The 14,312-nt window shown below is 48.0% G+C and overlaps 1 protein-coding gene across 1 annotated transcript; it reads left to right on the plus strand.

Moving 5' to 3' along the window:
• The first annotated feature begins 1,385 nt into the window (after positions 1-1,385).
• Positions 1,386-9,672, plus strand: Arrb2 (arrestin beta 2). Its single transcript, XM_077800451.1, has 15 exons — positions 1,386-1,482; positions 4,163-4,193; positions 4,779-4,839; positions 4,947-4,991; positions 5,190-5,386; positions 5,701-5,760; positions 6,161-6,228; positions 6,354-6,489; positions 6,682-6,766; positions 7,037-7,109; positions 7,381-7,518; positions 8,288-8,371; positions 8,461-8,540; positions 8,696-8,750; positions 9,043-9,672. Exons 1-15 carry the CDS (start codon positions 1,460-1,462, stop codon positions 9,134-9,136), a joined length of 1,230 nt encoding a protein of 409 aa, XP_077656577.1. The 5' UTR covers positions 1,386-1,459; the 3' UTR covers positions 9,137-9,672.
• Positions 9,673-14,312: the final 4,640 nt, after the last annotated feature.

Genomic DNA, 14,312 nt, shown 5'->3' on the forward strand with positions numbered 1-14,312 from the left:
TTCTACCAATTTGTCCTTTTATTTTTTTAGTTCATTTGATGAGATTATAGGAAAAGAGATGAAAGGAGAAATACTTTATCTCCATAAGTCATCCTTTATTCTCCCTCAAGTCCAATCTCACTCAAGAAATGACTCCAGTATGGCCCTCTTCTCTCTTCCATTCTACCAACCATCATTTTCTTTTGACTAGTTTATGTACTGCAGTCTTGTCCAACTCCTTCCACCCTCCAGATTGCCCAGAATTATCTTCCAAAAAGAGAAATCTCTTCATGTCACTCCTCTTGCTAAAATAATAATAATAATAATAATAATAATAATAATAATAATAAATTAATAAAGTGTTTCCAGGGAAAGACCTCAGTCCACTTTCTTCACCTACTATACCAAACAACGTGTTCCAGTCTTTCCCCTTTCTCTTTCCTGCCATCTAACCCTGTGAACACTTCAGAAGAGGATGTGACTTGACTTTTTCCCTCTTTGGAATGCCCTTTCTCCACATCTGCCCATCTTTCAAATTTCCTTCCTATGGACAGTCTTCACTCTCTCCACCCCCACGCTGGCCAAGCGCTTTTAGTTGTTTTGTCTTCTGAGTCATACCTCTATTATAGCATCCATAGGATCATAAAACCTGTTTGTGTGTGTCCTCAAGTATACAAGGAAAACAGGGGCCAGGGTACCCCATAGAAACTAGCATAAAATAGGGATGGATGTATCCATGGATGAATGAGTGGGTGGATGTTAGCTGGGATGGGTTGGTAGAGGAGGTGGAAAGTCGGAGAAATTTTAAAAACGAACCGTGTATGTCGAAGACATACACCAGGGGGAGCTGAGACACCACAATAAAACGGGAAGGCGGGTCAAAGGCTTTAAGCTCTGGGGTGAGAGGCACTCACTAAAGCAAGCATCACGCAACTAAGAACCGCTCACCCACGTGTGCATTACCCAGTCCTCCTTCGACTGTGTTTGAGCTCATCCCACCTCCCCCGCCACCAGCGTCGCCTCCACAGCCACTGAGAAAGCAAACAAAGGGGAGGGCACCCCTGCAGAGCTCCGGCTGCCAAGAGCCAATCAGTGGGCTCTTAGTATCAGGGAAGGCTGGTGCCTTCATTTAAAGGGGCCCAATCGGTTTCTAAGGGATTGAGGAGGGGCGGAGAGATGGGCTGGAAGAGCGGGAGTAAAACAGCGCGCGCAAGAAGGCTCCCCTAGGGAGGCCGAGGGCTGAGGCGTGGGGCGGGACCCAGGGGCGGCCCTGTCTGAGTGGAGAGGGCAGGCAGCGCTGCGGCGCGCGCGATCTGGCTGACGCATCTGGCCCTAGTTCCCCAGGACCTGAGGGGAGGGGGAAGAGGAGAAAGAGCCGTGGGCGCGCGTGCGCAGTGGCGCGGGGAGGAGCTGGGACCTGGCAGCGGGCGAGCAGGCTGCGAGCAAGCCGCGAACCCGGCGGGCGGCGGGCGCGCGCACCATGGGGGAGAAACCCGGGACCAGGTAAGGGAGGTGGGGCCACGCGGCGGGGCACGGCCGGTGGCGGCTCGCCGTAAGTGCCAGTATGGTCCCCAGACAAGGACAACGGGGAAAGAATCTCGGGCCGGACCCCTGGGTCCCTAGGGGGCAGCCATCCGGGGCCGCACGCCTAGGTCCTCGAGGATAATGGGGTGGGGGGGGCTGTGTGCGACTCATGTCTGGGCCCCTGTAGAAAGCGAGGCCTGTCGTCGTGCGACCAATGGATTCTCCTGTGCAGGCTGCGATGCAGGGGCGGAGGAAGAAGGAGCAGGTGGCCGGCCCCAAGAGGTTGTGTACTAGGAGACTGATGCTGGGAGGGGATCCTCCCTAGACTCAGACTTAACCAATGGAAAGCCTCCTGTCCAATACCCCACAGGCATTCGGGCTGCCCCCACCTGTCCCAAAGGCCCGGAGCTCTGCTTCCAAACTTCTGCCTTTCCCCGTGGTTGCTAGGAGCAGCAGCTTCATATTGAGGGAGCAGAGTGCTTAGAGACCCTCTATGAGATTAGGCCGAATCCCTCTTCTGGGGATGGGGGAGTATCAGCCCTGGGCACAGCATCCACTCCCCGGATGTTTTCTGTGCAATTGAGGCTCCTTCCTTCCACTGACACCCCGAGTTCTCGTTTTTTTTTTTTTTTTTTTTTTGGTCTCTAGCAAAATCCACTTCCTGTTGTGACCAACACCCCAAGGGGGCAGAGGGTGTATGCCTTAGTCCCAGGGGAGTAGGAGCAAAAGAAAAAAAGGTTGGGGTTATATGCCTCAAAGCAGAGGGGATCAGGAATGGGAGCTTGGTCACTAATTCTGCAAAACATCATATAAATTCCACCACTCCTCTCACCCATATAATATGAGAATTCAGGTTTCTGAGCATCAAGAGGACCAGTGTCCGATAGAGATAATCAGAGGGAAGACTGACATCCTGGGTTAGGAGTTAAACACCCCACAGAAAGGGGAAGTCACAGACTTGAGGGAGGCCCCCTGATTTCCGTTGTGTGGTTCATGGAGGGGGACGGGTGGACCAAAGTGGACTGCTGACTTGGCATGATTCCCTCCACCCTCATCAAATTCTGGGCCATAGGAAATGGAGAGAATAGCAGGAAGTGCAAAGGGGCATCTGCTTCAGCTACCCTCCCCCTGACTCCAGACACCTCCCTGATCATTCCCATACTCTGCTTCCTTGACCAGCTTTACTATGTGCATGCTCTGCTCCCTAGCATGGCAAGAGGTGGCTGGGATAAGATCCAAAAGGCAAGTGTCCTGTAGTTGCTCCAGAACTATTGACCCAGAGCCACATTCCAGTTGGCCAACTGACTGTGGCTGTTGCAGCCCTTTGCCAGGGCTCCTAGTGGGAGGAAACACTGGGACAAAGAGGAAAACCAGAAGCTGAGGGCAGGGAGAGTCTGGATGATGCCATAGCAAGTTGGAAAATAAGGTAGGGTCCTTATTCTAGCTGCCACTGTGTCCATGTTTACACTCCTTTATGATTGGGGATATCTGGGACACTCCATACCTTTGCCATATGACCTTTGGACAGCTTGGCTTCAGGAAAACGGGACAAGGAAGTTGTAACAGAAACTTGTGGTGGAGAATTTCAATTTCTATTATCTGGGTACCCTTCCTAGGGATTGCTGCTGATGACAAATTATTGATGCTAGTTACAAAGCATAGTGAAACATTTTGGTGATTAAAAGCAGGGACTTGGAGCCAAGTTGCCTCAGTTTGTGGAGGCTCACCATTTACATTCTGTGACCTTAGACAAAATTCTTGATCTCTCCAAACCCCAATTTCTTCACCTGAAAATAAAAATATTAGGACTTTCATCATTGGATTAAGAGCATTAAATATCACATTTGGAACAGTGCTAGGCATGGAGTATTCACCCAGTAAATGTTAGCAAGCATCATGAATTTCATCATATGGCTGTTACTAAACTAGGGATGCCTAAATGAACAAGGCTTTGGAACTCACGGTGTAAGGAGACAGAAAGATGGTACACAGCTAAATTCCCTTGTGTGCTGTCACTTGTCATGCAAGTAAAATATGAACAAGGTGTGATAGGATTCACAAAAAAGGAGTGGGCTGGGGTCTAAGCTGGGTCTGCATCCTAAAAGAGGTGTTATGTGAGCTAAGCTTTGAAAGATGAATAGACTTTTTAAGCTGCTGAGATCAGAGATGGGGACAGTTGGTGGTTAATAGAAAATAGCTCCTGTGGTAGAAACCATTTGAGGGACAAAGTCCAGAGCCATTGCTCTTCCATGTACCCCAACTGTCATTGGAGCTAGAGGGCAAATGGAAAAATGGTTAGTTCTGACTCTGGACACTGCTGCAGCTTGCCCATTCAGGTCCCCTCTGGGGCAGATACTCTGGGAAGAGTCTGGATGGTTCCTGGGGCAACCAATGGCCATCACTGTGGATTGAAGGGGACTAGTGAGGGTGGACCAAGGACAAGAGAAGGAGCATTTGCTCTGGTAACGAGCTTCAGGGGGCTGCCATGTGAGAAATGTAAGGGACTTATCAGAAAGTGGGAGGGGTAGAGCTGGGTAAAGTCTCCAGCCAGGGTTAAGGGTGAGCTCTGCTTCTCAGGCTGGGGAGGGATAAAGTCCTGGCATGGGGGTCCCTGCTGAGTCTGAGGGAGGCAGTGGGGTTTCCCTTTCTGTTTTGTTAGGGTCTTCAAGAAGTCGAGCCCTAACTGCAAGGTGAGTCACCCAAAGTACTTATCCTTTGACCCTCCCTGGGCCCTACCAAAGCCCAGCCTTCCCCTAGACAACCCCCAACACTAGCTCCCCACTTCCTGTGACAGCTAAGAGCTGACTTCCTTTGCCTCTTGAAGCCCCTTGCTTCAGAGGCTGCTCAGCCTAAGCCAGCCACAGGGCTGGGTGAGGACAGGCCCAAGTCCTTATAGCAACACTAAAGAAAAAGAGCCACAAGCAAGCCCAGTTCCTTGTAACCCTTTAGGAGCCAACCCATTGAGCCTGGGGCTGGGAAAAGTTAACAACCCCCCAGGCTATGGCCTGTTCATCCCAGAGCACCTTGAGAGGTGAGCCTTCTGTGCCAAATCACTAGCACTGTTCTCTGACCTGCTGATTGGGCTATCCTCTCCCAAACACATACACCTGACTGGTGAACAGAGATGAGAAGAGAGATAAAAGAGCAGCTAAAAAGCCTAAGAAGTTTGGTTTGATAGCCCAGCCTGGGCCTGGAGCAGGGCAGCCACTTTTGAGGGCTTTGATGCCTTGTCACCATCCTCCCCAATCCTCCCTGTGACTCCTTGACATCCTCAGCTCACCGTGTACTTGGGCAAGAGGGACTTTGTAGATCACCTGGACAAAGTGGACCCTGTAGGTAAGTTTGTCCAGAAGGGGACAGCTTACTCCCCCAAAGGGGAGATTCCTAAGCCTGGGAATGGGGAAGAAGTCCCTTCAAGAAATAAACCTGTGTCCTTTTCCTAGACGGTGTGGTGCTTGTGGATCCTGACTACTTGAAAGACCGCAAAGGTATCAGCCCCAAATCCAAGGGGCCTGAGGGGAGGTGGGGAGGAGAGAATGAGATGGACTGGCATTGGAAGGTGCCACAGAGAGATGGAGCAGAAGGAATTCTTATGCTACCAAAAAAGAAGCTATGGCTGCTTAGGTACTTGGAGGCGTTGGGGAAAGGGGTTCTCCTGACGACCCCACCTTGCCCTCCCTTACCAGTGTTTGTGACCCTCACCTGCGCCTTCCGCTATGGCCGCGAAGACCTGGATGTGCTGGGCTTGTCCTTCCGCAAAGACCTGTTCATCGCCACCTACCAGGCCTTCCCCCCAATGCCCAACCCACCCCGGCCCCCCACCCGCCTGCAGGACCGGCTGCTGAGGAAGCTGGGCCAGCATGCCCACCCCTTTTTTTTCACAGTGAGAATGCTCTCAACTCTCTGCTGGGCAAGGGGTCTGGGATCATGGTGGGGCAAAAGGGGTGAGGCATCTATTTTGAGCAGATCTAGAAGAAACAAGTGAGGCAGGTGCCCTAGATTCACCACCCTTTAAGGAAGCAACTTCTATGGTTTAACCATTCCCCACTTCCTGGAGCCCCAGGAAACCTTAGTATAGGCCTCCTCCCTGGGGCCTCTTATCCCCAGGTGCCCTTTGTCCAGCTTCTTAAATTGAGATTGGGATGAAGACATGAGTCTTTCTGGAGGCACTGAAGTTTCCCCTTTCCTCTGCTACAGATACCCCAGAATCTACCCTGCTCGGTCACACTGCAGCCAGGACCAGAGGACACAGGGAAGGTATGGAAGGAATGGCTCTGAGGACACATGGGCAAAACAAAGTTGAGCAAGACCCAGAGCATAACTGAGCAGAGAGTGAAACTGCAGGGGTGGATAGGGAGATATCCCCCACCCCATAGATGTGTGTGTGTGTGTGTGTGTGTGTGTGTGTGTTCACTGCACAAGTGACACTGTCTCCTGCTCTTGACCTGCATGCACATGGGTACAGGGGTTGCCCGTATACTACCATAAATGAGCCTCTGCAGGCTTGGAGGCAGCGGGGGAGATAATCCCTGCACTCCTCACAGCAATGGGGCAAGAGTCCCTGCCCAAGACAAGAAACGTGGAGGAAGGAAGGGGAGTGGTGGAGATGAGCGCAGGAGTCTTGGGTAAGATGTGGCCTTTCCTCCCCCCTCCCAAGGCCTGCGGGGTAGACTTTGAGATTCGCGCCTTCTGTGCCAAATCACTAGAAGAGAAAAGCCACAAAAGGTGAGGGAAGCAACCTCCTCTGTGGTTTAACTATTCCTTCCCCACTTCCTGGAGCTCCAGGCCCTGTGGGAGGTGGGAGGGAGATTTGGGTGTCTAGAGATTGATCCCTCCCCCCCCCACCCAAGGAACTCTGTGCGACTGGTGATCCGAAAGGTACAGTTTGCCCCAGAGAAACCAGGCCCACAGCCTTCAGCTGAAACCACACGCCACTTCCTCATGTCTGATCGGTCCCTGCACCTTGAGGCTTCTTTGGACAAGGAGGTGGGATGCTAGAGAGTGATGAAAGTGCCAAGGCAAAACTGACCCTGGGGGCAGGGATGAAGCCACAAGCAGTTGCCTCTGCTGGGTGTGGAGTTGCTATGGGCTAGGGCTCAGGGGAGGGGGCACACCAAGAACGGGACCAGTGAAAAACAGGTGCAATTCATGTAACGCCTGCCCCCCCCCCTTCAAAAGCTATACTACCACGGGGAGCCCCTCAGTGTCAATGTCCACGTCACCAACAACTCCACCAAGACCGTCAAGAAGATCAGAGTCTCTGGTAGGAGACAGGGTTGGAAGGGTATCTTGGGGGAGGGAGTCCCTGCATAAGTGACTTTTGTTAAGATTTCAGTCCAGGTCATATCCCAGTGTGGGAGACCTGCCAGGGCACAATGAATTTAGAGAATGTTATCTAGACCTCAGTATTTCCTGTGTTAGGGATAGTAGGTAGGGGTGTGCTGGGGTTTGGGGCCCACCCCACATGGTCTGGAATGGTGCCACAATGGTAAGTCTACGCTCCATCCAGAGCTGTTCCACCCCCACCCCACAGTGAGACAATATGCCGACATCTGCCTCTTCAGCACTGCCCAGTACAAGTGCCCCGTGGCTCAACTTGAACAAGAGTAAGTATCACAACAGGCCTGCGGGTCCCAATCTTAGAGAGGAGTAGGCCAGGGGAATATGAAGTGAAGGGCAGAATTTATTTCCTGAACCATCTCACTCCTAAGGTTGTTCTCTACACAGTAAGGTGGCTCTGAGCTGTTCATTTTCTTGAACAGACTGAGCCAAAACCTACCCTATGTAACCTGTGCCTAAAGGGACAAAAAGAGGTAGGCTGCCCCATCATCCAGCCTAGCCTCTCCAAGATTCTTGTCCCTTTGTTTCTACCCCAAGTGACCAGATATCTCCCAGTTCCACGTTCTGTAAGGTGTACACCATAACCCCACTGCTCAGTGACAACCGAGAGAAACGTGGTCTTGCCCTGGATGGGAAGCTCAAGCATGAGGACACCAACCTGGCTTCCAGCACCATGTGAGGCGGGGCTGAGTGCCCATGGGGCAGGAGACAGGGCTGGTTGTGTGTCAGGCTCTGTTCTAGATATCAGGAAGGTATCAGTGAACAGGAGACCAAAAACAATTCCCCCGCTCCCCCAGGAGAGAACAGTTGATCAGATAAAGGGTAAAATATGCATAGCATGTTAAGGGACAAGAGTTAAGGAGAAAAAAGCAAGCACAGACTGGAAATCTAGAGAGGGGCAGGTCTGCATTGATTTTAAATAGGGTAGCCAGAGGTGCATTTTGAGGAAGGAGGTGTTGTGAATATGCAGACCAAGTGTGCTCCAGGCAGAGAGAGCTGTAAGCCCTAAGACTCCAGAGATGGGACAGGCCAGTGTATCTAAGGAATTGTTAAGTGCCCTATGGCCTTGGGCAGGAGCAGCTCCATTGGTCCAGAGCTTTACAAAGGGCTGGATCAAACCCCAACTGGGCACACAGTGCACACTGCACACAGAAGGCCTGGAGGCCAGCATAGTGAGAAAGAACCAAAGGAGAGGAGTAGGTGAGGGGAACAGGATCTGCAAGGTTCTCGGGTTAGAAAGACTGAGCTTTTGTTGCCAGGGATGAGGCCCCAGGAGGGTTCTGAGCAGGGGAATGCTGCGGTGTCCTTTGCCAGTGCTGCTGGAATCCTGGGGTATAGTGTGACTTTGTAGTCCAGCTCAGAATCCTGATGGAAGCCACGGGGTTGTGTGAGGTGACAAGGCAATGAATGGGCCACCTGATCCAATATCTCCCCACAATTGCAGAGTAAAGGAGGGTGCCAACAAGGAGGTGCTGGGAATCCTGGTGTCCTACAGGGTCAAGGTGAAGCTGGTAGTATCTCGAGGCGGGTGAGTATGGCAGAACCTGGTAGGGGTCACAGTGGTTCTCTCTGGTTCCACATCATTGTTGTCCTCTTCATACATCCTCTTTCTCCCAGGGATGTCTCTGTGGAGCTGCCTTTTGTTCTTATGCACCCCAAGCCCCATGACCACATCACCCTGCCCAGACCTCAGTCAGGTGAGCACTCTGCCCACCCTGCACCCCCAGCAAGGCCAGTGGAGAAAATTTGATCCTTCCAGCACCTGCCCACCCTGCACCCCCAGCAAGGCCAGTGGAGAAACCTTGATCCTTCCAGCACCTGCCCACCCACCCACTCTCTCTTCTCCCCCCAGCTGTTCCCGAAACAGATGTCCCTGTGGATACTAACCTCATTGAATTTGATACCAAGTAAGAAACCCAGAGCTATACCTTCCTACTTTGACCTTCTTTGCAGATTCCCATAATATCCAAATCTACCCTTATACCTCCTGGGGTTATTTGTTTTCCTTGGGGGGTAAGAGGGTGGTTGAATATTGGATGACTCAGCCTTGTAAGACTCCCTATTTCTGTCCTTTTCCATCCCTTCTGGTTCCATTGTTGTTTAAACACCTCTGCCCCTGGGAGGGGGTAGGGAGCAGAGGGGGAAACAGAAAGAAGGGTCACAAGCCTTTACCTCATCCCTCTCCTTTCTACCACCAAGCTATGCCACAGATGACGACATTGTGTTTGAGGACTTTGCCCGACTTCGGCTGAAGGGGATGAAGGACGACGATTATGATGACCAATTCTGCTAGGAAGGGGGGCTGGAAGAAGGGAGTGGATGGTGCTGGGAGAGGTAGGGACAAGACCAAGATCCCCGCTATGGAGGCGGGGGGTGTTCCTGCTTCTTTTCCTTCCCCTCCATCCAGCAGTTTCCTCAACCAACCCCTTTTCTCACTCCCCCTTTACCCCAGATACGCACTGGACCCATCACTTGTTTAAAGTGGGCATTAATCTTTTTACTACAGCTCTGCTTCCCCAGTTGCCCAGTGGGTGGCAAGCTGTGTTCATACATGAATTTTTTGGAGGGGGACAACAAGGAGTGAGAGTAGGGAAAGGGGAAGAACTCCCATATTCAATTTCACACCAACACAACTGCCCCCTCCAGTCACTCTCTGCCTCCCATTCCTCCAAGATAAGACCCTGCAGAGGCAAAGCTGTTTCTTTGTTTCTGAGCATAAACAAGAAAATAAACCTTTTAATAGGCATGAGTGTGTGTGTGTTTTCCCTGTAGTGTTCAGTGCGTAGTGTGCGTATCCACAATTCCTTTCTGTACCCTCAGGGCACCTGACATCAGGCTATCAATAAATGTTTATTGAATGATTGTGTGTTCCTGTGTTCCAAAGTAAACACTGCAACTTGATTTGGTCACTCCACACTCAAGTTTAATAAGGCCACAAAGTAAACTGTCATTTACAGGGGAAATAATAATTAACTTCCCCACAGACAGGATGCTCCCTCCCAGGAGTTGAGCAGGGTGGGCTCTTCCCTGTTATGCCTGATGACATAGGACAGCATTGTGACCTGTTGTGACCCAGCTGGTTTCATTCCCACTTCTCCTTATGGTTACTCAAGTAGTCCGCTCCTGGGGCTCAGTGGGACCACATCTGCACACTTCACCAGACAGAAGCCACATGAGTGACGTCTTTCTAACACAGAAGCTGAAGCTTTGATCAGCCAAGAGAGTCATGCAGCTGTGGGCCTAAAGACACATCCTAGTGCTGCTCCTGTGATGCCTGGGATATGCATCAGAGATTCCCTGAGGCTTGGCCTAAGTTCCAGGCTAGGCTGAGGAAATAAGCAACACTCCAGAACATTTCTCACCTCCATCACCCACTGCCACACCTATAATTGACCTTTATCTCCTATAGCTCCTTCATTCATTCCATAAACTCTTTAGTTCTGGCAGGGGAGTACTGGAGATTTAACCCGGGGTGCCCTTGAGGGTCTCACTAAATTGTTTAGGGCCTTGCTAAATTGCTCAGGCTGGCTTTGAACCCATGATCTTCCTGCCTCAGCCTCCTGAACTACTGGGATTACAGGCGTGTGCCATCACGCCCAGCTCATAAACTCATCTTGATTTAATTATCTGTATGTGCCAGGCATGATATAGGGACATAGCAGTAGCCAAAACAAATATTAAGTCATTCCCCATCTATTACAGTATCTGTGTCCCAAGGATAAGTACAGGAACTGTGAAACACATGACAGGGAGTCTGATATAGCTGGGGTTTGGGGATGATTTCCCTGGAGGAAGTGACTTTTAAGCAAAGATAAGGAGACCACACAGAGATGGCAACCCCAAGTGAAGACTGAAAGGAACAGAGCGCCTTTTGGGGACTTGAAAGAGACTCTGGACTGGAACAGCTAGTCAAAGGCAATGGGTGTAACAGGGCAATAAACCATCTTTTTCCTTTTTCTCAAAACCGTGTCCTCTGGGGCTGGGGATGAGGCTCAAGTGGTAGAGCGCTCACCTGGCATGCGTGCGGCCCGGGTTCGATTCTCAGCACCACATACAAAGATGTTGTGTCTGCCAAAAACTAAAAAATAGATATTAAAAAATTCTCTCTCTCTCTCTCTTAAAAAAAAAAAAAACTGTGTCCTCATTGGCAATGGGGACAAGGATGGAGCTTTCAGCAACATGGGGACAAGTCTATGAGCTCTTAGTCTATGTCAAAGCTTATACGTGTAGAGTTAAATCATTATTTATCCACAGGCTTTAAGTGCTGCCAAAAAGTCAATGACCTTGTTTACCCCACCATAGGATCAAGCTTCCCTCTGACTGCCATGACCCTGCTCCTTGACCTCCAAGTCCATGGATCTCCAAAAGCTTCGAGTGAGTAAGAACCCTTTGGAGGCACAATAACAATCCAGAATCTGGCTCTACCACCTTGGATTCAGAGCCAGGAGCCCCCAAGAAGAATCCATGAATCCAGATGTATAATTAACACACTTTGAGAACATGAGGTTTTTTAAAGCTTTTTATGTTTTTAATGCTTTTTAGGAAGTAATACATGCAGTATGGTTTTTAAAAAGTCAAACATTATTTAACAGTAAACAATGAAAAGAAGGCTCCCTCCTGCCCATTTCCCATCCTTCCATTTCTTTTTCCTAGAGACAACCACTATTGCTAGTCCTTGATTATCCTTCCAAAGATATACTTCATATTCAGTCACACATGTGGGTTTATGTATTCTTTAGCTTATATAACACACAAAGACTAGCATATTATGAATTCTTCTATACCTTTTTACTTAATAGTGTATCTAAAATAGCATTCCTTCCACAATACATATAGATCCACCTCATTCTTTTAAAGAATGATTTCCTCATTGTTTAGATATCATTTATTTTTACCAGTTACCTACTAGTGGACATGCTGAATGACCACTATTTTGCCAACTCAAACAGTATTAAAATAATTGCCCTTGTTGATTTGTGGTTTTTGTTTTGCTTGTGGTACTGGGGATTGAACTCATGGCCTCAGTCATGGTAGGCAAGCACTTCCCACTGAGTTACATCCCCAGTCCTTAAGGTCTCAAGTTTCTAAGTTCCCCAGGCTGGCCTCAAACTTATGATCATCTGGTCTCAGGTGTCTGAGTAGCAGGGATTACACGTGTGCATCACTACAGCCAGCTTATACATATGTTATTTTGCCTATGCTAAGAGTGCCTATAGGACAAATTCTTAAAAGTAGAATTGCCAGGTCACAGAGGGTGAGCATTTTTTTTTTAATTACTGTCAATCTAGCAAGTAAAATATAATATTACTGGAGTTTTCACTTACATTTCTTTGATTTTGAGTGAGGATGAACCCAACTTACTGCACTGATTTTTTTTTTCTTAATGACAAAAGTTCTTCATGAACAAATCAGCTATTTGTAGTAGACTTTGCAAATATTTTCCCCAGTTTTTTTATATCTTTTGCATTTGTATCTAGTTTTTTATCTTAAAATACAGAATTCAATGATATTTAATACATTCACTATATTGTGCATTCTTCACCATTATCTAATTCCAAACATTTTGCTTCTAGTTTTATTCATTCATTCATTCCAGAAATTGAGCCCAGGGGTGCTTAACCACTGAGCCACATCCTCAGCCCTTTTTACTGTGTATTTTGAGGCAGGTTCTCACTAAATTGCTTAGGGCCTTGCTAAGCAGCTGAGGCTGGTTTTGAATTTGCCATTCTCTTGCCTCAGCCTTCCAAGTCACTGAGATTACAAATGTGTGCCACTGATTCTAGTATTTTGTTGTTGTTTTTGGTGGTGCTGGGGATTGAACCCAGGGCTTTGTGCATGCAAGGCAAGCACTCTACCAAATGAACTATATCCCCAGCCCTGCTTCTAGTATTTTTAATACACAAATTTTTAAGACAGTCAGCTATAATCACTTTTTAATGGTTTTTAAAATTTTTTTTCTTCTTTTTAGTTATTCATGACAGTAGAATGTACTTACTTTTGACAAATTTATTGGCTCTTTTAGTTTTTTATTACGAAAGCTCATGGTTCCTTCTGCTTTCTCACAACTCAACACTTCCTCTTCTTTCCAGCCTACATTCAAGATCATTAGATCAACCACTATCTTATCAGCATACTCAATTTCTTCTCCTTTCACAATTAGCTTTCAAACCCCACCCTTGAATCTGTCCCACTATCTCCTGCCTCTTTGCACTAACAGGGAGCTGATAGGCACTAACTAGAGAGAAATCATATAACCACACTTATCATTCAACAAATATTTTTGATAACCTCTAGGTGCCAACACTATGCTAGGCCCCAGGTATAAATTTAGGGCCACTATAAATTTATGGTCTCTAATCTAAGCTGAGATCTTGATACCTGATTCCCTTTGTCCCTTCTCCTTGTCCCTGGTCACCTCCCTCTCCTGCTCCCATCCAACTATTCTCTACCTTCCTTATAAGGATTTCTGCTTTTCACAGACATTAGGCAGTGAGGATGAATGACTTCAACTTCCCACTCTACAAACACTGACATCTACACCAACTCTCCTACACCACCAAGGTTAAGATGCTTTTTTGGTTCAAAGCTAATCATTCCACCTGTGCTCACAGCTCTCACTTCCCTCCTCCTCAGAGACCTTAATTCATTGAACCAACCCTTCTCTTCAACCCCCTTTACTAGCTCTTCCTTCACAGTAAATAAACCCACACAATTCTTTCCACTGAAGGGAAGAAGAAAGGAGAAAGAGAAAGGAGGGAGGGAAGAAAACAAACTCCTCCACGCTTAGCTCTTTTTCACAGTAAAGTATATCTCTATTTTCTCATTTTTTTTAAACTTTTTTTTTTTTTTGGTATCTGGGATTGAATCCAGGGGTGCTTAACCACTGAGCCACATCCCCAGTCCTTTTTTAATATTTTAGAGACAGGGTCTTGCTTGGGGACTCACTAAGTTGCTGAGGGCAGCTTTGAACTTGTAATTCTCCTACCTCAGCCTACCTAGTCCCTGGGATTACAGGTATGCACTACCATGCCCAGCTTGAGTTGTCCTCAGAGACAACTACTTTCACTGTCTTTAGATGTTTCTGTTGACATTTATCTCCACGTCTCCAAACACTTTTGACTTCTTGATTTTTTTTTTAAGCATTTATGGCTTCCCACCATAGAAGATAAAGACTGAACCCAATCACCAGGGAACAACTTTCATCTTGCCCCAACTCCAATTCTCTCAAGGGAATTATATCCTCAGTTTGGATCAGACCAATATTCTGTATTTAATTATGGCTATGCAAAGGTTATTTATGGTTGAGTCATGTGGTATATTATGATTTCCTTTCTGTTCTCATGCAACTATTTCCCCTAAATAACTGAGATTTTGAAATTTGCTTATTATCAGAATTTATCACTAATTCAGCAGTATACACTTCCAAAAAAAGTCTACATTTTGAACAATTCCAAAATTCATCTCTTTCA

The sequence above is a fragment of the Urocitellus parryii genome, chromosome 7, assembly GCF_045843805.1.
Source record: "Urocitellus parryii isolate mUroPar1 chromosome 7, mUroPar1.hap1, whole genome shotgun sequence".
In the NCBI taxonomy this organism is placed as follows: domain Eukaryota; kingdom Metazoa; phylum Chordata; class Mammalia; order Rodentia; family Sciuridae; genus Urocitellus; species Urocitellus parryii.

Bases quoted from the DNA above. Each gene is read 5' to 3' on its own strand.
- Arrb2 (XM_077800451.1), top strand. From the start codon at position 1,460: ATGGGGGAGAAACCCGGGACCAG. The intron at 5,761-6,160 runs GTATGGAAGGAA...CCCCCTCCCAAG, and splicing joins GACCAGAGGACACAGGGAAG to GCCTGCGGGGTAGACTTTGA. The intron at 8,541-8,695 runs GTGAGCACTCTG...TTCTCCCCCCAG, and splicing joins CCTGCCCAGACCTCAGTCAG to CTGTTCCCGAAACAGATGTC.